The sequence below is a fragment of the Octopus bimaculoides genome, chromosome 16, assembly GCF_046866305.1.
Source record: "Octopus bimaculoides isolate indiv1 chromosome 16, ASM4686630v1, whole genome shotgun sequence".
Lineage (NCBI taxonomy): Eukaryota > Metazoa > Mollusca > Cephalopoda > Octopoda > Octopodidae > Octopus > Octopus bimaculoides.
The window spans coordinates 16,950,034-16,976,841 of record NC_142943.1 but is presented as its reverse complement, the minus strand read 5'-3'; the positions used below and the strand labels follow the sequence as shown (position 1 = coordinate 16,976,841).

Genomic DNA, 26,808 nt, shown 5'->3' with positions numbered 1-26,808 from the left:
GCAAATGGTAGTTATGGAGCCATTGCAGATTTCCGATATAGTAGATATATAACAGTTAAAGAGGACAACAAACGTTAACGCAAGGAAAACATCTCACGTCATATACAATATTATTATTTGAAAAATTCAAAGTCTTACAGCTGTTTCTGAGATATTCAAGAGTATGGGATATTCCGTCATCGGAGACAAATAAGGAAAATGAGAAGGGTATAGATTAATGAAATGACGACATAGAGTTCAGCAGTAAAGGAATAACGAGATTAAGAAAGAGAAGAATAAAGGAGCATAAAAGTTCACAGTTCAACTTTCCGATCTTGTAGAAAAAAAGTCCATAAGTCCTTAGGTGCAATCGTGCGTAAATCCATGTGGGTTAAAGTCCTGATATTGTGAACATCCAGAAAAAAGACGCAAACATATCAACATTCAATAACAGAATAGTAGCAGAGGTGGCTACTAAGTGGTAAAAAGAAAGTAAAGTAAATAAGTAGAAAGAGAAGTAAAGTGAGTGGGGTAAGTTAAGGATTGGCGTAAAGGATAAAGTAAGATATATAAAAATATACTATCTAAGAATATAGTGTACAAAGATAGCCAATAAGATAAGAGAGAGGAGGATGTATATAATTTTTGGCAAATACAAATACATGAAAAGTGTAGAGAACAACAAATATCTCTGTTTTGCTTTCTACGACCTCGAAAAGGCCTTTGATACCGTCGCAAGGGCTGCTGTGTGGAAAGTCTTCCGACGTTTCGGCTGTTCCGATCACTGGAGTGATTAAAGTGAGAAATAATGTTTATCGTCACTTCAACATGGTTTTCTGCAGGAACCGACGTTACTGCTGTTTTTAACCCCAAGAGGACACCTCCTCCAGCTGGTTAATGATGCAACCTGGACTCTTTACCGGAGTGACATCAAAAACGTAGAGCGATTTCACCAACAGAAACTCTGCTCTACTATGGAACGACTTTGTGACTGAGGTCTCCGTTTTGGAGAGAACGAAAAGCAGCAGCATCGTCTGAGATAGGCGAGCCACATAGCAAGAATGAAAGAAACCAGGCTGCCGCGTCAAATTGTATATGGTGAACTTTCCACTTGAAGAAGACTCATTAGCCGTCCCTTCCGTCGATACAAGGATCAGCTGAAGCAAAGCTTTAAACTGACCGGAATCGATCCCAAAGCATGGAACATTGAGGCTCAGGACAGGCCCGGCTGGCATCATTCCATCTCCACTGTGAGAGATCATTTTGAAGCTGAACGACAGAGGAAAGAGGAAGAGAAGCAACAAGAAATAAAATGGAGGCCGCAACAACCAAAGCCTCCACCACGGATCCCTTATGAACTTTGCAACAGGTGCTCCCATCCAAGAATCGGCTTCATTGGTCAGCAGAGACATAAACAGAGCAGAAACCAAATAATTCTTCGGACACACAATAAAACGCCGCCGACAACGACGATATATATGTGTGTGTATATATATATATATATATATATATATATATATATATATATATATATATATATATATATATATATATAAGAAAAAACTTCATTAGTTAATGAAGTTCATTGCATAACCTTTGTTTTCTCTAATGTCATCTCTTTTTTCTTATTACCACTCAATACTCACCTAACATTGTCTTCTGAATAATAAGCATATTGAGTTCTACACACACACACACACACACACACGATTGTGTGTGTGTGTGTGTGTGTGTGTGTGTGTGTGTGTGTGTGTGTGTGTGTGCGTGTGCGTGTGCGTTTGTGTGTAGCAAGAGGAGGGATATAATATCCAAGCAGACACCAAATTTCTTTTACTAAAATGCTGGTTCCTTCAGATGGTGCGTTTGTTTTTTTTTTTTTTGGTAAACTTTCTTTAGTTCCCATCCGGTGTTACAGTTTATTTCTTGGCTTTGAGTGTAAAGTACAATATTGATAAGGAGAATGAAGAATTTGAACATTCAAATTTTATGTGTATATCCAGTTAGTTTATTCATTATAATTGTCCGACGCGTTTTTCGATCGCATTAACTACATATTATTGCATATTTATATGCAGCGATTTATGCATTATTAGTACGATCTCTTCAGAGTATATAAGTATGACATTGTTCGAGAGAGGAATTTTCCTCCACTATTAGTTTGAATTAGTCTTGGTAGTGGTAGTAAAGCATGACTTTCTTCGGTAAGCTGCTTTTCTCAACTAATTGTTTGGGTAAACTTCAGCAGCGGCACCGGCAATGTTTGTTGAAGTTGGCAGATTTTCTTGACTAGCTAGAGAGTGGTTATTTATAGAATACTGTTTCTTTTTTATTGATTCTACATAGTTTATAGTCACATGGCCTTTTTATGGAGTTCAGAGTTGATTATATTATTTGAATTTTTGTGAAGGTTATTAAAAGTAGTAGTGGATAATTCATTGGTAGTAAGAATCACGTGGTTATTAAAAGAGGTTGTCAGTTTTATTTTCAATTCTTCTATCTTATTATTATTATTATTATTGCTTTAAAGTGTTTTTAGATAATATTATATATAATCTTATTAAATTCTGTTCTTATATTCTTTATATGCCACTTTATTATTATAGTTATAGTTATTAAAAAAAAGAGTTTATTGCAATTATATAAATTAACGCATTCGATTGTTCAATTTTTTAAAAAGAAAATGTCGTTTGTGTAAGCAATTAAAACTTCTTTCTTGTCTAGTGTTAACTACTTTAATTTTCGAAGTAAATATTTGGTATAATTCCTCCAGGCATAAATTTCATCTTTCGTCCCCTATTTTATATGGTTTCGCAGCACTAACAATTTCCCATTTTAATGACTATTTAATATTCTCATCCCTGAGCGACCATATACGCTTGTTAAGACTTGTTGAAAATTTTCTAATATTTCTAAACGAACTTCCATGATTTGTTATTCTTTGTTTTACAAAGCATGAGCTTGTCCCAATATAGTAATATAAAATGAATAATAATGTTCTTGTAATAATGTTCTTATATATATGTATATATTTATAAATAATTCACGTAGTTCGTTTGTTTCAATGGTGCTTGGGTTCTCAAACGAACACAGGCATGGTAGTAGTGAATCTCAGTGATTGTTACTAGTAGATCTGACTGAAGAGAATCGAGTGCTTTTGGTGCTAAATTCGAAATCATGATATCAGATTAACTGCCATTCCTTCTGCAGCCTTTACGGAGGCAAGATACAATTCTTATTTACTTAATTTTCCTACCGTGCCTGTATTGATTTAGTGATTCTTCTGTGGCTTCTAAGTTTTTCTTTTTTTTTAGCAAAGCAGGTGCTTATTAGTACCTTCTTATATAAAAGTATATTTTATATTTTATATATATTTATTAATTTTGCTTATATGGCTTTTACGTTTGCAGTCACTAATATTATTATTTTTATGAATAATAATGTTCTTTCATATAAATATATATATATATATGTATATATATATATATATATATATATATATATATATATATATATATATATATATATATATATATATAAAAATGCATATATATATATATATGTCTGTATGCCTGTTTATGTATGTATGTATGTATGTCACTGTATCGATCAGACCATCGAATGTTCTTACATACTGCCGGCTATCCGGGCAGGCCAACTTACCTTCTGAACGTAAACGAAACGCCAATCCGTCAGAGGGTCAGCCATGGACAGGATCAAAGTGACATGAAGTATTTTGTTCAGAATACATCGCACTACGATCTTGCGATCGTGATTACAGCACCCTAACTACTGGGCGACGTACCTTCCCATTCACACACGCGCATACATAAATGCACTACACATATAATATATGATATACACGTATGTACGAAGGGATTAGGGTTAGAGTTAGGGTTAGGGTTAAAACCATAAATTTTCAATATTATTTTATTCACTTAGTTTTACATGTTTACACTTTTATTGCCTTCAAAGTATTCTCCATTTGAAGCAACACGTCGGTCTAGTGCGTTTTCCACCATTACAAGCAGTGCTGGAACTCTTGCGGTGTGATGCCTATTAAAGCCTCCATTGTTTTTTCTTCACCTCTTCCACATCTGTAAATTCGGTAGCCCATGATGACCTTCGAAAAAACGTCTAGATCAACATCCAACCTTTCGTCTAGTTCATGACACGCCTTCAGTCGATACTGCGTTTGATCTTCCGAGAGCAAGCGAGGCACAAATTTTGCTGCATCTCTTTTCATTCAACATTCCTCGCTCAAAATTCGTTGGCAGGAGCTACAGGACACACCAATCATATCAACAAGTTCGTCAATTTTTCGGTGACGGTCCTCCAAGATCAGCTCATGAATTTTCATAAAGTTTTCATTCGTTCGGGAGGTCGACAGTCATCCCTGAAAGATCTTGGTCTTCAAGTGACGAGTGACCATTCCTAAAACGTGGAAACCACTCGTAAACTTGTGTATTGCTCATGACAGCGTCTGTTTGAAGCATGACTACTGTTTCAGTCACCGTTTTCCGCAGCAGCAGACAGAGTTTTACGGAAGCACGCTGCTCTTTCGCTTCAGCCATCGCAAAAGTCGACGAACAGGGAAGAAGCACTGCAAAACAAAGACGCATCACGTGGGAGTACGACATCACTCGACAACGCCAGAGGGTCGCATCAAGTGGCTTCTAGCAGTAAAGCCCGAACTACAATGGGTTTGACGCACAGAGAACGTTTTCGGTTACTGTTGGGCACCCCTTGTATATATATGTATGTGTGTATGTGTGTGTGTGTGTGTGTTGTGTGTGTGAGTGTATGCGTGTGTGTGTGTTCTGTGTGTGTGTGTGTGTGTGTGTGCGTGTGTGTGTGCGTATTTGTGTGTAGTTTTCTTGTCTTGAGGTTCACAGCCAAACGGCTGGGTGGATTCACGGGGAAAATGGCACACATGTGGAGACGGGTGCATAGATTGGAATGTGGTTTGTATTTTTTCATAGCCCCCATAGTTACATGGTATGGGTGTGTTTAGATTGTGTAGGAGGACGACAAGGCAGCCGGCTTTTAAGTGAAGTTCATGGGGAGAGATTCTTGGAGGATGTTGGGAGTTAGGAAAATTCTGTTGGAAAGTGTGTAACCTGATCGAGATCGGTACCGGCGTCAACTGATCTGTAACAACGTTGTTGAGAAGGTAGCTTACTGAGTAAGTCGTAGTTAATAGCGGTGACAGCTGCATTTGTAGGTGCAAGAACAGCTCTGTGCTAATGTGCAAATATCGGCAACCTGTAGTGAATTGGCATTGTAAAAACTGTATAACTGTCACAACTTTGTATGAGTAAAAGCAGAGAATATATATAATATGGATTAATTTCTGAGGGCATTTAAAAAATAATTAAAAGTTGATTTAAATTGCATGGCTACCTCAAGGAAGTGCTAATTTGCAAATATCGACGGTTTGCAGGGATTAGGCATTGTAAAAAATGTAGAAGAAGAGGAAGTGAAAGTAGCATAACTACGTCATCAACAGTAATGTCCCTTGAAGCAACGATCATTGGTATTTGTTATTTACCTATGTGAAAGTGTTTTCGTCCCAAAGGCGGGGCATTACTCATTATGTGGAAAATTTGAAGAGTTTATGACCATCTCTGGAACATAAATGATGTACGTTCCCAGCGTGAACTAAATCAGATGAAAAATATAGATTCTTAAGAAAAAGGCCTGTACACACAGACATACACACACACCTTTCGTTTTATTATATATAATATATATATATATATATATATATATATATATATATATATATATATATATATATATATATATATATACATACATACACACATTCATACAAATGTATATATTTATATATACACATATATATGTGTATATATATATATATATATATATATGCATACATATACATATATATATATATACACATATATATGTGTATATATATATATATATATATATATATATATATATGCATACATATGCATATATATATATATATATATATATATATATATATATATCTTTGTGCATATTCACACACATATTTACATATAGATACCTACATATGTATGTCATTGTCCAGTTTATTTCAAGATTTCTTACCAATAGAGAAAGAACCGGTTTCTAACCTAGATCCAAGGCTCCTTCATTGGAATTTCAACATCAACATCAGGGTATTTTTGCTTGTATGTATGTATGTATGTATGTATGTATGTATGTATGTATGTATGTGCAGATTTGTATGTTTTATGTGTATATTCTCATGCATATAGTTGCATATCTAGACATGCTCATATATATTTAAATGATAAACTTCTGGAATGTTTTACAGATTTTTACAGTTCCATTGATGGAGTGGATCTGTAGTTTTCGAAATAGATTTCTCCTTTCTGGTTTTGAGAAGCCTAATTTCTCAAGGTAGTGTTACATATTTTAGCTCCAATAATTACAGGTATAACTCTTAACTTATACTCTGGATAAAGTAACTTCAGATCTCAATAGTTCAGTATAGGTGTTCTCATTTTCACTGATCTTCAGCTTTATGTTAACATCCGCTGGGAAGCTAATTTCCACAACTGTGCACAGTTTCTCGTTTCTATCTCAAATAATTATTTTAGGTTTGCTGTGCTTATATTTTATTAAGGTCTTCACTGGTACATTCCACCAGTACTCCTTTTTATTATGAGTGGCTATGGCTTCTACCATATTGTAGGTTCTACAACGTCATGTGTCATCGGTAGATAATACCGTAATGACATTTTCGGACAGCTGCTTATGATGTGAGTGATATCTTCAGTGTGAAATTCACAAAGTCTGCATCGGTTGTCACATTTTACGGCTTGGTTTGCATCTCTATCTCTTTTGTGCATTAGGTACTTGGTTGATATTTCCTGTTCCTGGATTGTAAACGCACCCCCTTCAAGGTGGCAAGTAGTAATGCGGCAATTGGTCCATGCTAAACTGCTTTGATGATCGATGTTGCTATCATCACGGAGCTTTCTACTAACATATCCATGTATTGTCTTCTGCTCATATAGGCTCAGCCTTTCATCTGATGATACGTTGCGGTAGATTCGTGAAACTTCTTTGGGCATGTGTTCTAGGTTATCAGACAAAGAGTGTTGCTCAAGGAGCTGCCTTCAAAGTCTTATGATATTATCAGCGTCATGTATGCAAACTTGGTCAAAGGATGCACTTCGACACTTGGTTGTTAAAAGACGTTGCCAGAGATAAAACATTCAAAGGCATTTTGGGTCGATGTTATGCCTCTGCTGCTTTGTTTTCGTTTTAGGTTTATGTGGAAATTATGTGTGCTTGTTAGTATTTTTGGGGTTTACACATCGATAGCTCGGATCTCATCAATCGTCCAGTCAAGCAGCCAAATGTTGGTATGAGTACTAGCACTGCAAACACATTGTGGGCCACTGTTTTATTGAATACAGAGGGTTCTGAGGTCCAAATTTTCTTTATACGGCTGTAATATTCTTTAGTGACAGGTGTTTTGTTACAGGTGTCATTGTAAGATGTATGTATGTATGTATGTATGTATGTATGTGTGTGTGTTTCTTTGTATGCACTAGATATCATATAACATGATTAATCACATAATATATAACTAAACTGATGAATAATTTATCCAAGCATTCCCGAAGTTTTCATTTCGATGTAAAAATATCGCGTTAACAACATACTCTTTAGCAATATCTCTGTGAAAGACACCTAAACTGAATGGTAGTATTGAACCAAGCAGCCTGTTAGACATACCACTAAAAATATGCTTGAATTAAATAAAATTAAGCTGACGATTTATTAAGAGTTGAAAGTACTCCCCGCCTTTTTTGCAAGGAATGTTTTAGAGCCAAACAATAATCATTTCTCTAAGATACATGAAGTAAGTGGTTTGGGGAGAAAATATTCCTGTATTCAGAGCTGAATGTCCTGAACTTTCCTTCACATTATGACATACCAATACTAGGAACACTGAAACATTTATATATACTGGGGAAATTTGAATTAGAGAAGAAATCATCCGAACTATATTTTGGCATAACTGGGCAGTCCAAAATATGAAATAATACATATTGGCATTAATGTATTGAAACTAACATCATGTAAATGATCTCTAGGGTCGAACTATCAATGACGGTACTTTGTAGCTCAATAAAGTAGATAATAACGATGATGGTTTATACTGCCAGTTTTCTTAGTATCTTATGCAAAATTTATTTAATGACTTCCGAAACTATTCCTTGGATTTTCTCTTTTTTACATAAGAAAGTGTTTTTTACAGTTAATATGCAATTTCATAAAATAATATTGCTAATATAACGTTCAAGTGAAATGTATTCATATTTTAGCTATGTTACCAATCTGTAAGAGAAGTCTGGAACTTGGAAAACTGCAAAGATATTGGCTTCGTTGAAAGTGGCGTTCTTGACAATCTGGAGAAAGACGTTTTATATAAGCTGAGAGTTTTAGCTTGGAGTGCTGATGGCGATGGTAAAAAGAGTGAAGCTATATACTTCACACTTGGTGAGTAACATAACTTATTAGAAACAGCATACAAATAATTAGACTTTCTAATAAATATTTCGAAATGCTTATTTGTACTTTTATATTAAAAATCAAACATTTAGAGAACCAACTTTATGTATAGTAAATCTGTAATTGATGTTACAACTCATTCAGTTAATTTCGCTTTTGAAGACGAAATTACTTTTGTGATGAAATTTTTTTACAGAAATACGTTTAAGCTATATGTTTGTATATTTTTATAAGTTATCAAAAGAGGTATAAGCAATAACTTTTCCAGGCCTTCTCATATTAATCGGGAAAGGACTGATGTACAGTTTAAGCATCTGTGGAACGATGCCATGCAGAAAACAACGTTGATGGAATGGCGAATTACTGTGGAGTACAGTTTTGAGAAGAAAGACTTGGGTGATATATTTAATGCAGGATATGGGAAGTTAAAACAATAAAGGTTATGAGTAAAAAACCATGGGTGTGTCTGGGGGCAAAAGGTTATACTGGTACATAGTTCAGAGAAATATATTTTAATGTATCATTTGTAGATGTAGAAATGAATAGCTTGGTTGTATGTTAGTAATTTGAACAAGTTGAGTTTACTTTGATGGTGTGATTGGAAATGTTGTGTATGATATGTTCACTGCTATTACTACTCTTGCATCAGTAAAGCTGATCTATCAACAGATAGCCATATTTGATGTTGTGAACGATGTTTGTTTGCTTAAAACAATCAGCACTGGAAATGTTGTGTACGATATGTTCACTGCTATTACTACTCTTGCATCAGTAAAGCTGATCTATCAACAGATAGCCATATTTGATGTTGTGAACGATGTTTGTTTGCTTAAAACAATCAGCACTGTCCAAAATATGACAACTGTACTCCAGTCTTGGTTTTATTTATATGTATGCGTGCATGCATAGGGTTATATGCACGCGCGTGTGCATGTGTGTGTATGTGTGTGTGTGAGTGTGTACACGCAAATGGATCATTAATTAAATGACTTAGATTCCTATTTATTGTAATCATAGTTTCATGAAAGAAAAATCAGTACCGTTAGAGATGGGAAAATCGGGGACCGTAACATTATGTATACCGTAGGGTGATCTATCGCATAATTTTATGTATCACATTGTGGTACCTACTACATTACATTGTCTGCCACATATGAATTTCTTCCCTATAGCTATGCACTCGAAGTCACAGTATGTGTAACGTTTTGATTCCTTTAATATTATAGTGTTTTCTATAATTGTCATACTTCTGTATGCACTACATCATACTGTTTGTTACACTATAGCATGTGCCATGTTTTATGCAACATCAAAGTGTCTGACATACCATGATGAGTGCCATATTCGCATGTATGTTACATCATGGCGACAATTTTTTTTCTGAGGTATATCACATCATCATAAGTGTGCCTTGCATCGTAAATGGATAAGATGCTCCCTAAACTACGTATAGTAATATATTATAGCACAGATATTAAATGATTTCATTTCTATTTTACTTTACGGTATTCGACAATTTTATGTGACAGAAAACTGTGGTATCGCAGCCGAAGACTGTTTATTATCCAATTAAATATCATTACTTAGCTTTTTCCTTTGAAAAATGATACTTTTTATTTTGTATTATCAAATTTTTAAGTTTTGTAAGTTTTCACGTCTGTCCAATACAATTTTTTAGCAAAATGCTTTAAACATATTGATACAAAACAAAACTATTTATATATTTGTTCTAACAATTTCCCTGTAAATGCATTTTTCAAACATAGTTATTTCCATCTTTTCCAGGAGGCCAGATTGTCTTTGATCCATCTTCTTACAGCTTGTTAGCAGACTCAAATAGATTGAGTTCATCGATTAGTATTCTAATTTTGTGTTTTCTTTATATAATTACTTGGATTTATTAATGTTACCTTGGTAAGTTAAAATCCTATGTTCATATATCTTTATATACAATTCGCAGCTAGTCACTCGTTAGTTACAAGGAGCTGCCAAAATGGTTCAACAAAATAACAGCCACCAGGACAATAGCAATAACGAAAATGCTCATAATATTATCATTCACAACAATGAAAACAATAAGAAAACAACATCAATTACACAATTATCGAGTAATGATATAACCTATGCAATACATACTCCGACAAATAAAATAGCACAGTCCACTGGATCCTCCAACTTATCACCCGCTCAGAAGATTCGAGCGAAGTGCTGCACATATCTACTCACTCTCGTTCTTCACAGAGAGGACTGTCGTTTTATGCCATGTCGAGCATATGCCACTAGGGCCCATCGGAAGTCTTTTTCTTCGTCGTATTTTTGTGCATACGCCCTAGCTGCCTTCATGAGTTCCGTCCAAAAAATTGTTAAGGGCAATTCTCGGTGTCTTTTCTAATCGCCTCTTCTAGACTGATAACATGTTACCTTTAAAGCCTATTTTCTCTGTTGCTATCGTTTTGATTAAACCCTATCGATTTTAATATAATCACTTTCTTCTGGATACTCTGTCACCGGTGGTTGACGACTGATACCGTCAACTTGAAGGATAGCCTTCACTAAGTTTTGATACCTTTTTAATAGCTTACTTATTAGTTCTCCCGTTAATCTGGTTTTGCTCATCACTACTTTTTCGCCAAATTTTATTGATTCCACTCAATTAACTTCTTCAGTTGTTGATAATCGTCAATCAACTACCGCTAATTCACTCATCTGACTGCTGCAAACACTGAACTCTAGGAACAAGTTCAGCGTCTAAAGATTAGATCTTTGACAATACGTCCTACCTAGATCGACCGTGCAAATCACAAATTCTTTGAAGCCGATCATTTGAAATTATAGACATTGTATATCATCTCAATCGCCAACCTGGATGGCTCGATGCAATGATTTTAAATATACACTGGTATATTAGGGGAATCTAGTCATTACCTGTTAGACTAATAAAACTGAGTTGTTTCGTGAGACTTTTACATCCCACTTGCTTATTAGCTAGCTACATACGTTCCTAGCGTGAGTTTAAACGCGATTAAATCTCCGATAGCACTAAAGTGTGTAGTTGGGGAGGGCCGGGTTTAGTCACGAATATTTTAAAGGTGCTCCAAGAAGTCTGTGTCAAGAATAAATACTGAGTTTGTGAATATCACCTTTGCTACCGTTCATGTCCTTCCTGCACCTCCGATTTAACATTTAGATCGAGAAAGTCTGTCTGCACTTCGAAATCTGATGTTTTCCAAAACGATTTGTCACCCCACCACCTAATCCGCCCCATACACAATTTCCCTGCATCTCATAGCTGTCCATGATAGGTGCGAGTTTATGCATCCCGGAAATTCTGGCTCGTTGATAGCTATTACATTTGTCAGGTGACTTATAATCGTTGAACAGTTGACTTTCTTTGCAAACCAGCTTATGTGTATTTAAATTACCTTTTCTGGCTTCGGCAATGTTGGTCAGAAGAGGTTTCAAGAGTTGTAGATATTCAGCGGATATCTACAATTTCTTGCGACCTGTAATTCATCGTTCTACCTTCTTTTGTTAGTGGACTACCAATGTGTCATCCATTAGAATATCTTTAAAATATTTCAGATAAATTTGTTCTTTCTATTTTCAGAGAATAGCCTTAAACGGCTCAGAAATAATGTATGGCCCGTACCTTGATGTCGAGGTTGATTTCGCAACAAAATGAAACACGGAAAACAACAAAAACAAATAACTAAAGAAGCAAACTACCAACAATAATTTTTTGACATATAAACAAAGGGAAACGTCATTTGTATAGGAAAATAATAATTGCATAGGAAAATGATAATAATAATAATAATAATAATAATAATAATAATAATAATAATAATAATAATAATAATAATAATAATAATAATAATAATAATTTTACAATGTTTAAAGTTTAAAATTGCTTTTAATTATACTGAGAATTATACTGAGTTTTCGTTCGAACCGAATAACATTTATCCGAATAAAACCAATAAGTAAGAAGTCACACTTTGTAAAAACATAACAATCTAAATGGTACCAGGAGTAACCTTATAAATCTTTCTTAATCATTGAGCTTTAATCCTCTAGGATAACAATATTTTTCAAACTTCTGGTGTAATATACCGGTTTCGATTCAACTGACATCACTTAAATAATTTTGACTTTGGAGTAATGTAAACTTCAACCCTCACATTCTATCACTGCATATTCAATATTTTCAAGATATACATTAACACACAATATCTGAATCGATCCAAAGGAATTAATTTATTATGCATAATTTCAACAAAACTCTGAGGAGATACAAATTCCAAAAGCTGTTAAGCTGATATATTCTTTGAGCAGATTCAACATGTTGATACATTTTCATTTTTGAAATATCTTATGCATATTTTTACTTATTATGAAATCTAGTTTTTTGTTTTCATTCAGTTTTATAAAGAGAAAATTACTACTGAGTCAAAAAGTAACCTTTTGTATGATAAAATGCAAAAACACCATAAAAAAAAATGTTGTATTAATTTTTTTGTAATTCGTTTTAAAATAAAGTATGTACAAAAGTATACACTGCTACAGTTTCATAGTTTCATAAAGATGTGATTAAAAAACATGACTATCAACCTTTTAACTATCTAACCAACTTTTAAAATTAATACAAAACATTTTCATGAAAGAAAATTACCGGAGAACTTTCATCTAATTCTTCCAAATCTTTCTGTTAAAACTGTAGTGAAAACCTTTGTGGGGAATTTTTTCATTATTACAGCAACTGGTCGCACACTACAAGGTTTAACGGAACCTACTGAAGCAAGCCAATACGCTCGCAGCATAACCACAGGCGATGGCGAGGCTAAGGTGTTGGGAAAGCCAAGCGCCCTCACGGACATCACCTGACACCTCGGTGAGGCGAGCTGCCAACGTTGACAAGAACTTCGCTGCTAGTGGCCCAGTCCCTCCGAACGTCTCAAACACCACAGGCTGGAAGAGATATTTCACTGTCAGGTCCCGATACTTCAGAGTTTTCTTCCGTTCGGCTACGGAAGCAGTGACCCCCCCCCCATTAACTGCAGCATCCAGGGTGTGGGAGGGAACAAAGGAGTCGTAGATTGTGACGTCCCAAATGAGGCACCTACCTCTAACCCAGGGACAGAGGGTAAGACCATCTGGTCTCTTTCCATCACTTCTGGATAACCCCGACGGCTCCAGATTTGAGGGGATATTAATCCGAGCCAGGCTCCGCTTAATGATTAGGTTTAGCTCGGTGTGACGAGCGAAGCGACCAGCATTTAGGCGGCGAGAGAGATTGTGAAGACCTGTAGGGTCAAGGGGCCTACTACAGCGGCGTCTCAGTCCCCTACAGACATCAGATCTAATTCTGAGCGCGATGGAGATGCGGAGTAGACTGAGTAGACTTCCAATGTTGGCGACATACAGGGCTTCAATTTTGCACTAGCTGAAAGTAGGCGACACCTTGAAGGTTTTTTAAAAGTTGTTCGATGTTAGCTATTTTAGATCTAAAGATAGATTCGAAAGCTAGGTCAGTAATTGGGGTTCCAAGGGAGCACCACTGATGAAGGAGGAATGCTCATGTGAAGCTGGGTGGCTGAGGGGCCAGAGCTCGCATTAAGAGCTGTTAACACTAAGACATCTAAAATCAAGTTCCTCGATCATCACCCTCGCAGTTACAAGCACCTTGTCAGGAGAGCCTCCCAAACAAACATCATCGAGGTCCCAGACATTTAGGTCTAAGTCGGCTCCCAACTTGGTAACATCATTAATACCCAATGCGAATAGGGCAGGACCAAATGGATCACCCTCTTAGACTCTAGAGACAAATGAGATGAGGTGGTCACCAAATGAGAGGTAGGAGGGTATCCGATAGGTTTGCCAAGCGATGTGATAACGTGATGGGGAATTCTCCCCTATTGCGGGGAGGATGACGTCTCGACTGATCGAATTAAAAGCATTCTTAAGGTCAAGTTTGAGGATGACCTTTGGGGACTCAGAGGGAAAGTTGGTGAAAACTATGGTGGCACGAGCATCATCCTCACAACCTAGCTTAGTACCCACTCCTAGGTGAATAGGGATAAATTCCTCAGTCAGATATTGATTTTAAAATTTACCAGCAAAATCTTATAAAATGACTATGTTCTAAAACAGTGGTTCTTAATATGAAGGGCTCGCCCTCTAGGGGGCATCAGTAATCTCCAAGTGGGGCGCGAGCCCTTGAGAAAGGTTAGGAATTTCTCTAATTATACTTGTTATACTCTTAACGAGAACATGGTCAAATAATGAGAAGCTCATGAAAAGTTCAAAAGTATCGCCTTGTACCTTTTAGTTTTCTTATTCTGTTATCTTAGTGCCGCTTAGCATTTTCTGTACTTATTAAAATCCCTTCATATCCCTCAAGACCCTCACTAATTCTGAATGTTAGCTTTAACATTTGCCTTTAACTTGTAATTTGTTTTTATTACAACAAGACTCAGGTTAAGAACTACTGGTATAAAGCTTAGATATTATTATCGTGTTAAGACAAACATCTTTTTCAGTTAATAGATTATAAACAAGTTTGATCCAGTTTTCATATATATGAAATAATGTGATACTTGAAAATCAAGAGACATGCAGAAACGTCAAATTATTATAGTAACATGCTAAGAAATATTAACTTAATTTAAAAAATTGAAAACTATTTTTTAATTTTAACAAGATGAAAAGAATATTATATTCAAAAATAGGAAATAAAACAAAAAGTAGGTAATAGGTCCTACTATCGCTCAATTTAATAAAATCTAACACAGATTACAAAAAATAATTTTAACAATAAAGCCATAATTTTTAATATTAAATGTTTATGTTAAAAATATAGTAAATTTTTTAAGAAAAAAATTATAATATAAAACCTAAACTAAAATTCAGATTTAAATATTACAGAAAGTACTAGGTAAAACTAAAAGCTATGCAAAATATTTTTTTTATTAAAGAAACTTTTTTATATATTTTCGTACGAATAAATACAATATGTTTTGTACAAAGTATTCGTATAATTTTTCTTTTAATTTAACTTTTATTCCAATTTTTTTTTGTTTTAATTTGTTACAGAAATTTTTACTCCAAGCTTGGGCTAACGTTCTAGCTTGGGCCTTGACATTACCTTATACGTGCCTTATCTTTTGTTCACATATTTGTGTTGTCCACTGCACATCAAATAATTCGCAATGAGTGCAAAGAAATGGAAATATCTTGACGAATATATTCGATTTAGATTCGTGGTCCTCCAAAAGAGTGACATTGAAGTCCTCCTTTGAACAATGGTCGGAATGCGACCCTCAAGCTTGGAACGCCACTTGAGGACAATACATCCTGCTCTTGCAGAAAAGCCGAAGGCATTCTTGGAAGCAAAATGATATTCCTTGAAGCAAGCTAAGTTGGAGGACAGTGGGGCATTTCGGCAACAAACTTCAATGGTTGCTGAGGCTTCCTATGAGATCGCCATGTTGATTGCAAAGAGCAAGAAGAGCCATAAACATCGAAGAGTCTCTCATAAAACCAAGTCTACTCCGTGCAGCAGAACTCGTTCTGGGGAAAGATAGTGCAAACAAGCTTTCCCAGATTTCACTATCAAACTGTACAGTCAAGGGAAGGATCGACAACTTGTCTCAAGACACTAAACATCAAATTCTCGACCAAGTAAGAGGTTCTCCTGTTTTTGCCATCCATTGCGACGAAACGACTGATACCGCTCAGTGTTCTCAGCTACTGGTATATGCTCATTTTGTGTAAAAGAGGAAATGTTGTTCTGTCACACTATAGATAGTTGTACAACAGCAGCAGCTATTTTTCGTGATGAATCAAATTTCGTTCAGGAAATCCAACTTTCGTGGGATTCGCTGATAAAGGTGTGCACTGATGGAGCTTCAGCCATGCTTGATCTGCAGACTGGATTCATTACTAGGGTGAAAGAAAAAGTCCATCTCTTGTAGGTACACACTGCATACTTCATCGTGAATCCTTAGCATCCCGAAGCTTACTTACTGAAATGAGAACTGTCCTGAACGTGGCAATCAAGTTTATCAACTTTGTTAAAGGTGGAGCCTTAAACAGTCGTCTTTTCAAAGTGTTGTGTAAAGATATGGAACCAGAACAGGAAACATTGCTTTTTCACATGAACGTACGATGGCTATTAAAGAGGAACATGCTTGGACTGCTTTATGAACTACGAGAAGAAATAGCAATATTTCTAGATGTGCAGCAGAAGGCAGATCTTCATAACAAGTTCCAGTCTGAAGGCTTTCAGTTATCTCTAGCTTACCTGTTAGACATCTTCGAGGCGTTGAATGCTACAAGAGAAAATCATCAACATTCTCACGCACCACGACACCATTTGAACCTTCATGGCCAATTTCGACCTCTGGAAATGTCGAATTTAGCAGGGAAATACAGCCAGTTTTAGTTACTTGGATTCTGCTCTCATTCACGGTAACCTTGATTCTGAGTTCAAGAAACAAATAATCATTCATCTAACTGACTTGAAAACAGAATTCATCAGATACTTCCCAGATACAGATGAAAAGTGTGAAGCTTGGAAATTCATCAGGAACCCATTTCAGTGTGAAGTGACTGATGTTTTGGATGAAGTGCAAGAGGAGTTTCTTGAGCTGAGGTTCAACTCTCCAGCTAAGGAAGACTTCAAAGAACTGGATCTTGAAACGTTCTGGATCAAGTACCTTAATATTTATCCTCTGATCTTTCATTAGGCTCTTCGGATTTTAGCTATGTTTGGATCCACGTATCTTTGTGAAGCTGCATTTCCCACGCTCGTTGCTGTCAAGATCAAGTACAGAAGCAGGCTGAATGTTGAAAGGGACTTAGGTTGTGCACTCTCTGGCAGTCAACCACGCATTCGAGATCTTGTGGCTAAGAAACAGTGTCAAGTATCTCACTATTTGTATAATGTGATTATTATACATATTTTGCATGATGTGACTAATTCATATTCAATAAAAAGATTAAAACGTATTTTAGATTTTTATTTAAAGTCTGGGGGGGAATTTTATTCATAGATGCAAAGGGGCGTGGAGAAAGAAAAATTCCTAAGGGAGGCATGGTAGTAAAAAGGTTAAGAACTACTGTTCTAAAAGATGTAAATGTTTATATGTTATATATGAAAATAATAGTTTTTTATATTATGTAACGATCAAAAAATAGAAACGCAAAAGATACGTCTTTGTATATGTGTGTATGCATGAATGCATACATACATAGATACATACATACATACATATGGTGTAGAGAGAAAATCCACATATATGGTCTGTAGAAGAAATCCACACCATAGATATCAAAACCCGCAAAATGCTGATAACAACTGGGAACTTCCACAGAAACAATGATGTTGACAGGCTCTAACTAAGAAGAAATGAAGGTGATAAAGGCCTGAGATCAGTGCAGACGGCCTTCGAATGTCGTACGGCATCATTCAGGCAACACCTGCTCAATAACAGCAGCAAAATAAATATATTAATGCAATGCTGATGTGAGCATTGTACGATTATCCCTTCCTGATAATCTCCTATACAGCCCCAAAACAGCTGTGCTCTCTTACCTCAGTGAAGACCTGGATGGAAAGCACTCAGCAAACAAAAAAGACCATACATGGGTATGTTGCTCGGAAGCTTGAAGAAGACAGTAGAATTGACACAAGAGCACTACATCACATCACACTTTGAAGGCTATGCGTTTGTAATCCAGGAACAGGAGATTGCCACAAAGTACCTCGTGAACAAGAGAGACAGTGACACTCTTGTAATCCCAAGGTGCAACTGCATGTATAGGCTATGCCATGTTTCTGTGGAAGACATAACGCATGTGATTAGCATCTGTCCTAAAATGTTGTCACAGTACTACCTCCCTTTGCGGCACGATGCTGTTGCTAAAACAATTTACAATGCCACCCGCAAAAAAGACTGTCCTGAAATAAACACATATACCTCCACAATAACACACACACACACACACACACACACACACACACACACACACACACACACACACACACACACACACACACTCACAACACACACACATGCTCACACATACACGCACGTCCATATACTTCCACACGCACTTACATGCACATATATACACATAGTCACACGCACTCACGTACGTACATATATACATATAAAAAGAGAGACATACATTCCCACTCAGGCATACGCACACATGCAAACACACATACACACATACACAGCCACACCTACCCATTCACACACTTTTCACGACTGCCGCCGCTATGACCTGCTATTTACCTGCTTTGAATCAAACACTAACATACACAATCAGAGCCTACCACACCACACACGCATAGGCACACAAATACTTACCGTCCACACATACACACATTCTACCACGTACACACACACAGATACACATATACTGACCATCTTCACACTCTCCTATCCCAAAAGCCCACTTTCTCTACCGCTTTCTAATTCCTGTCACTTCAGCAATGTAACTACATGTGTGCCATTGGCGATTTCTTCTCCATCTCTGAACTTTCCCCTGTCTCCTTTCCGGCGGAGAGCTGTACTCGAAACATCAAACTCTCTCCTTTCACTGAGCGTCAAGCTAATATATTACTTGTGCACGTCCTCGTGTTCGATTTTCTTTTTTCGTTTTTTTTTAATTTTTATTTTTCATTTCGAATTGCTTATTTATTTGGATTGACTACACACACACACACACACACACACACACACACACACATATATATATAAATACATACATACATACATACATACATACATACATACATACATACATACATACATACACAGTTTCATGCACAATAATTCGGCAGATTATATTTCTATATCATGTTTTGAGTCTCCGAGCAATCCTTGAGGTTTGAATACACAACATGTCTAGAAGCCGAATTATTGTGTCTCCACAGCATAAGACTATTAGAAGCTCGTATTTAAATTCTGTGCATATTAAATGATACTTATCTCACTGGGTGTAGTACCTTTTATTGATCCTACTAACAACAGAACAGTAAATAACACACACACAACACGCACACACGCACACGCGCACGCACGCACACACACACACACACACACACACACACACACACACACACACGTATGTATGTATGTATGTATGTATGTATGTATGTGTACACTGAACCGCAAAAGAAACGTGATTTTTTCAAATGTCAATTTTATACGGTAAATTCTGAAAATTTATTTTGGGGATGTAAGTGTAAATATTCCAAGACAAGCTAGTTTATGTCCGAGACCCAAATTGCAGGTAACCTTTCAACTTCCCCTGAAACCAGACGCCAAAACGCATTTGCGTTGAATGCCGTGGGTGGTAATCGCAAACAACTGTCATGAAAACCGAAATGCACGTGCATCTCGTGGAGGTTATAGGTATAAAAATCAATTTATACCGTGTTCCAGACAGTCGAAATTTCTCCTTTTTTGAGTTTGGCTGGTTTTTACGATAAAGTACTGTTTGTTGCAATTATTGTTGAATTATTGTCGAATCGTTTTTGTTACCGTGTTGTTAAAACACTTTGTTAATTCTGCGATGTTGCAGACACGTTGTCGTTTTCCCCTTGTTTCAAGGGGGGGGGGGGATATTTAATTGTGCTTTTTGTTTTAATGATGATATTATCGGACGTGAGCTCAACTGACGTCGAATCCTCTGAGGAGGAATTAACACAGTGTGTCAAAATATTGGACAAAATAATACAAAAGGAAAATGACAGTACGACTGAAACCAAAAAAAGCAAACAATTTTGCAGCGGTGACTAGTGTCCCAAGAGAAGAAATGTGCATCGAAAGGAACCAAGTTGATAAATCCAAAGGTCTTCTACGTAAGGAGGGACACGAAATTAAACTGACCCCTCCGAGCGGATTATCCTATACAACTTCCCGTAAAACGGTGGTTTTTAAAACAAAAAGCTCGACATGGTGACGAAAGAACAGGAGAAAAAGTGTCTAAGGCCCAGTTGGCAAGATATAGTATATCTCGCCAGGGGCAAACGTTTTGCGATGTAGGAGGTGCGGTTCTCATCCGAAGATATTGCCAGGCAACACTCTACGACCCCGCTGAAAACCAACGAAGTGGTCTTCTTACCCACATACCTGGGAAGACGCACTCCCAAGATTAAGGTGGGAGAGATTCCACTAGAGGTCGATGTTGCCTGGCTGGAGCAAAAAAATAACAATCCTCCAATCAACCAAAATCAAACAGCAGAACTGGCAGGAGCAGGGATTAGAGATGCTAACTCAAGCTGCCCCTGCGGACATCGAGGAGATTGTCGACACCATACTGTTGGATGACGACACCAAGCTAAGAGTTATGGTAGAGGGTAGAAAACCTCATTTTTTTAATGTGGCCAGAAGGGCCACATAAGAGCAGTGTGACCTCCACCTAAACCACAAGAGAACCTACCTGTAGGGAAAGCAGCCACACCTTCAGCGGTAAAAGCAGCGGCACATCACCCTCCGGCGACACCTGCAGCAGAAAAAACCCAGGAGGAGACGAACACAATGAAGAGGAAAAGACCAAATAAAAGACAAGTGGACTATTGTTGGGAAAAAAGAAAAAAAGAAGAACCCCCATCCTGCACCCACAGACAACAGTCCCCATCCTTCCCCTATAGACACTGATTCCTACCCTGTCCCACAAACACCATTCCCCACCCTACCCCCATAGTCATTGATCCCTGCCCTGCCCCTGAAGACACTTTGCCTCTCCCTACCACTTCTGACACGATTCCCATCCCTGTCCCCACACAAAAAACGCAAAGGCAGACTCACAAGAACACCAAACTCCTCAACCCTCTAAAACAGGCCTCACAACAGCGTTCAATACGAACAATGAAAAACTAAGAAAATTAGTTAAATCACAAAAAAAACATTCAATCACCCTACAAACAAAGACATTCCGAAAAACGTTCATTTCATTTACATGGACAAAGAACTGCATTGAAGACTTACATCATCATTCCCAGAGGACGTCGATCCTCTGAGAAAAATATTTTCAGCTTTACTATTCCTCCAATTCATCCAAGTTGCTCCACAGTCCACGGACGATGAGGAGGGTACATCCTCCCACCACTAGGTAAATTTTGTTGTCTTCTCTTAAGGGATCGTATTTGAAGCATGGTCGTCTCCTTAACGATCTCAGGTCGCACAGTTTAGATCTTGTCGTTATTACAGAAACCAGACTGAGTGAACTGCGGGCTTTCTCATCCCTCCTAAACGGCTACGAGAAATTTATTTCTCCATCCTGACCTGGAGGCGGGGAAGTGTCGTGATTCTACTCAGGAAGGATTTGAAACTACAGTTAAAAACAATCTTTGTTGGCCCTTAGGGCAGGCTGGTCGTCCTGGATGTGACGCACAGCTGTGGTAAGACTTTCAGGTTGGTGGCTGTCTATGCTCCCTGTAGAGCTGGACAGTCAAACTTTTTTTCGAAGCCTAGAGAATTTTCTAGGAACGCCACACACTTTAGTGTTGCTAGGAGACTTTAACACAATCTGCGATGCACGCGATGCGATTCTCGTACGATCTTAGCTCAAATTCCGATAGGAAGGGAAACTCATGCCTCAACGATCTGCTCAGTCGCTTTCAACTGGCAGATCGATACAGACTAGAATTCCCGGATGCTCCAGTGTGGACATGGACTAACAGCGATGGGTATTCTAGATCTTACTTAGATAGGATTATAATTAGATGTATAGATAAAGACATAGTTAGTTGCCCACAGTTCCACTCGGTCAGCTACAGTGATCACAAATTTGTGACCTGTAGACTTGACTTAGATAGGTTATGTAGACAGAGACCCAGCTACTGGAAACTTAGCAAGTCTCTTCTGGCTTGTGAGGAGTACAGGAGTCGGATTAGGCAATTAGTAATGAGGGCACTAACCGGATCCCTCAAAAGAGCCAGCAAGTTTGAGTCTGTTAGGTTCAGTAAGGAGCTAGTAAGGAAGAAGAATAGAATAGAAGGGGACCTAGTTAAGGCTCTAGAAGAGACATTGAGGACTGGCAGTGCGTTCCGAGTTTTGGCCGCGAGATTGGTACTCAGCCAACATCTCGAGGCTAAACACGAGGGATGCATTGTCAGAGCTAAGCTTCTTAGAATGGGACGAGAGGGAGTCAACGCCGCCCGATAGGCCCATGTGGCAGAGACCCAATGTAGAAATGATGTCACAGTAAAGTCTTTGACGGATCGACATAAGCGTATAGCAAACGAACCCGAGGAGATGAGCAAGGTTTTTCACGAGCATTTCGCCCAGCTATTCGGGAGGGACGGTGGACCGGAGTGTAGGGAAGACCTCGCGAAATTCCGGTTTTCCGCGTCTCTCAGGGCGGGAAGCGGAATGCTGTAAAGGACCGATCACAGTTGCAGAGGTGGAGGAGGCTTTGTCGGACTGCAGCGGAGACAAGGCACCGGGATTGAATGGTCTTTCCTACGAGGTATATTATAGTATGCCAGACTTGTTTGGGCACCTACTAGCATGCGACTACACCAACTGGAAACAGAATGGGGTTATACCTAGATCTGTGAGCCGGAGGGCTGTGGTGCTGCTAAGAAAGGATCCAAACAAGAGGGATATAATAGATAATTCTCGGAGTGCTGCTTAATGCAGAGTTGAAGATTTTGACCAAACTACAAGCAAAAAGGTTGGCGCGTGTCGTGGGTGGACTCGTCAGGGAGGCGCAAACTTGCTCCATTCCTGGCAGGTCCATACAGGACAATTTCCACCTTATACGCTATACCTTAGAGAGAGCTAATAGGATTCCTGGCAAGGGTGGGACTTTGGTCCATTTAGACCACTCTAAAGCTTTTGACAGGGCTGACCATTGGTATCTGGTGTCGATCCTCGCGGTAGTCGGACTTGGCCCGGTCTTCCGTGGGTGGATCATTGCTTTATATAGCAATATCGATTCGACTGTTCGGGTGAATGGTTTCTTCTCGAAACCGTTCTGCATCAAGCGTTCGGTACGTCAAGGATGTCCCCTCGCCCCACTTCTGTATGTGATGGCTCTGGAGCCTTTACTGCGGAAGTTGGGAGTATGAGGGACGTCTCGCGTGATCTAGGTTGTGGAGAGTAGGTTTACAGCGTATGCGGATGACATCACCATCATCGTGTCCAAGGTGGAACACCTACAGAGGGTAGGCAAAGCCATTAAGGATTACGAGGCGGTGGCAGGAGCAAAAATCAACCGTGATAAGTCGGTGGGCTTGCAACTCTGCACCTAGAGAGACAGGTCGATGCCGTCTAACAGCGTCGTGGGACGTTGGACGGACGGTTCGGTTAAAATGCTAGGGGTTTGGTTCGGTCCAGACCTCCAGATAGAGAAAAAATGGAGCGAGGTTACGAGTAGGCTGGCCCACCTAACTCAGACCTAGTCTGAACGGTGGCTATCCCTGAAAGGGAGTGCGGAGGTCCCAAATGCGTTCATTGCATCTGTGATTACCTACTGCCTAACCGTCGTATCTTGTCCCGATTCGTGTCTAAGCAAGATGGAACGATTGCTCTTTGTAGAAAGATAGGGGTCCTCTTGTAAGGCGCTCTATCTGCTGCCAACAGCTGCTAAAGGGTGGGCTAGGGACGCCGTGGCTAATGATGCGGAGACATGCGCTGAGGCTGAGGCATCTTTGACACTTTCTGGATGGTGAACGGGTGTGGTCTCCGTTCGTCAAACTGATTCTTCCTCAATTCACTAGTTTCGGTGAATTAGAACCGTGGATCAAGCGTAGACCCAAGTAAGGAGCGTGGCAGGCCGACTGTCGGCAGGAACTTGCACTTCTCTGCCGGACGGGTAATGCCGGCGGCGAGGGTTCCACCTCGTCATTCTATAGCGGCTGGTAGAGGCCAAGTGTGACGATGACCTGGGAGAAACTCTGTAACGTTTGGTAACAGTACATCTGTTTTCTGAGTCAATTATAAAGATTGTTCCGCAGCCATCTCTGAAAGGGGAAGGGAAAATCTGTTTTCTCACTGTAATAGCGATTGCGAATGAGGTTGTGTGGAGGTCTCGCATGAAAGGAGTAGTGACAGGCGACTTCATCTCCAGTCGAGGGTTGGTAAACTTTTTTGTTTCTCATCTCGAAAGAAAAATAAGTCTGGAGAGGAGTCGCCTGCCTCTAAGTATATACAAGAAAAGATGGATGAAAGTAGCATACTTGTTGAGAATGTATGTAGCTTCTTAAGAGAGGACAAAATGTTTATTTAAAGGTTCAGTGGTGAAACATGATCTGTGGGGTCACCTACGCCCATCGCTTCATCATAGTCATTCGTTGTTATCATCTTTCTCAATTTTTAAAACTTTTAATGTTCATTATCATTCAGAACGAATCACCCTGGCCCCTTGTATGTCCCTTCTGTATGCGACCCTTGTGGTCAATTAAAATCAAGTCGAAATTTCTTCCTTTTGAGTTGAGTTGATGTGATTTCTACTGCTGAGTTAAGCACCTGTTTTACATTGTTTGTTGTAGGTTTTCCCTTTTGTGATTACCTGTTGTTAAATTTGCTTCTTCGTCGTTTGACGCACAGCCTGCGTTAGTAGGCTTGTGTTCAATTACCGTTTACCCCGTTTAAATGCGGATTGTTTTTTTTAATGCAAAAGCAGTGCAGCATGGAGGTTGATAGCTTCCAATGTATGTGGACCACGTCATGGAACAGGTGCCTGAACATGCTCGAATTAACAATATTGAAGGCAGTTATGCGTTCATGGCCAAAGGTGGCAGTTATGCTTCCATGACCGAAGTCGCCAGCGAGGGAGTGCAGGTCAGTCAAGAAAAGCTCGAAGATTATAAGGACTTAATCCAGGAGGGGGGTGTAATTAAGACTGACTCCCCCACCACCACTCCCGAAGTTATAGATAGCACGAAGAGGAAAACCATTGTCTATAGAACATTATTAACGGCAGCAAAAAAAGATATTATAGTCCCTCCAATGTTCGTTTACACGCTCAGCCAAACTTCTTGCCGTTTCACCTATGTATGTCGTGTTTCTGCTTTTACACTCACCGTCCATACAGCTTATTTTGTAGACTACATTTCTGGCTTTGCAGTTGGCACCAGGACTATATTTGCACACAATGCAACTCTCCTCAACACACCTTGTTCTTCTGAAGGGATATGTTTTACATATTATTGATCTAATGGATCTCCCTATAATAATCAAAAACAAACCTCGGTGCTCTACCAGCATGCCAAAGAACAACATGGTGGTGTACTGGACAGAATTAGTATAGAAATCCTGTTTAGACACCCCGGTGACGCATCATTGCGACAAATACAGGAGTCGGTCCTCATAACTGAAACGCAACCAATTTTGAACACCAAATACACGTAGATGAGGGCCTTACAATTGCCCATGATTGAATGTGTTGTTCACACATACGATGCGGAATATGAACGTAAATAAATAAATTAAAATAAAAAAGAAGTCTCTATCTGATCTGATATAAACACACATATGGACGCACATACTTACATATAAGCACGAACACATAAGTGCGTGCACACATATGAGCGTGCACACATACGAGCTTGCACACACTCACATGCTCATACCGAACAGTTTCGAAACAACGCCAAAACAACGCCAGATCATACATTCAAAATAAATGGAAGTGGAGAGACAAGTTACTGAAGAGATTGCAAGAGTGCAATGAAATAATTTAACAAAAAACTATATAAATTAAAAAGGACTGAACCAGTGCGTGTGTTTATTCCCGGCATAATGCCTCTCCCAAGGTTTAATTGTATATATATATATATATATATATATATATATAACTGTAAATAATATGTGACAATTATTCGGTCGCCATGATAGAACTCCGAGTTTCAGATGCCGGGGCGGAAACCCACGCTGCCATCTCTTCAGTTATCTAGCCACCGAAAAAATGTTATGAAAATGATGGCCAGATAACTGAAGAGATGGCGGCGTGGGTTTCCGCCCCGACATCCGAAACTCGGAGTTGTATCATGGCTACCGAATAATTGTCACATATTATTTACAGATAACTTCCTCTATTTACATAATATCGAGGTCTCTTTCTTTCTTTTGTTGTCTTACCTTTTCTATCAATATATATATATATATATATATATATATATATATATATATATATATATAATTTTATTTAAAAGAGTTCCAACTCTGTCTGTTTTTTATGTTTTATTTATATTCTTGTAAAATTAATGTGGGATATAGAATATGGAATATATAATATATAATATAAAAATGGATAATACAATGA

The 26,808-nt window shown here is 38.3% G+C and overlaps 2 protein-coding genes across 3 annotated transcripts in view; one reads left to right on the top strand and one right to left on the bottom strand.

Annotated features, from left to right (window-relative positions):
* Positions 1-12,319, top strand: part of LOC106871423 (contactin) — a 196,301-nt gene extending 183,982 nt beyond the window's left edge. For both annotated transcript variants that reach the window (XM_089364183.1, XM_089364184.1), the window contains 3 exons: positions 8,334-8,508; positions 10,306-10,434; positions 12,128-12,319. In XM_089364183.1, coding sequence (XP_089220309.1) covers positions 8,334-8,508; positions 10,306-10,424 — 294 coding nt within the window. In that variant the 3' untranslated portion in view covers positions 10,425-10,434; positions 12,128-12,319. The remainder of the gene's footprint in view (positions 1-8,333; positions 8,509-10,305; positions 10,435-12,127) is intronic.
* Positions 1-26,808, bottom strand: part of LOC106871424 (poly(rC)-binding protein 3) — a 488,151-nt gene that overhangs the window by 48,599 nt on the left and 412,744 nt on the right. The gene's annotated exons all lie outside the window — the stretch shown is intronic.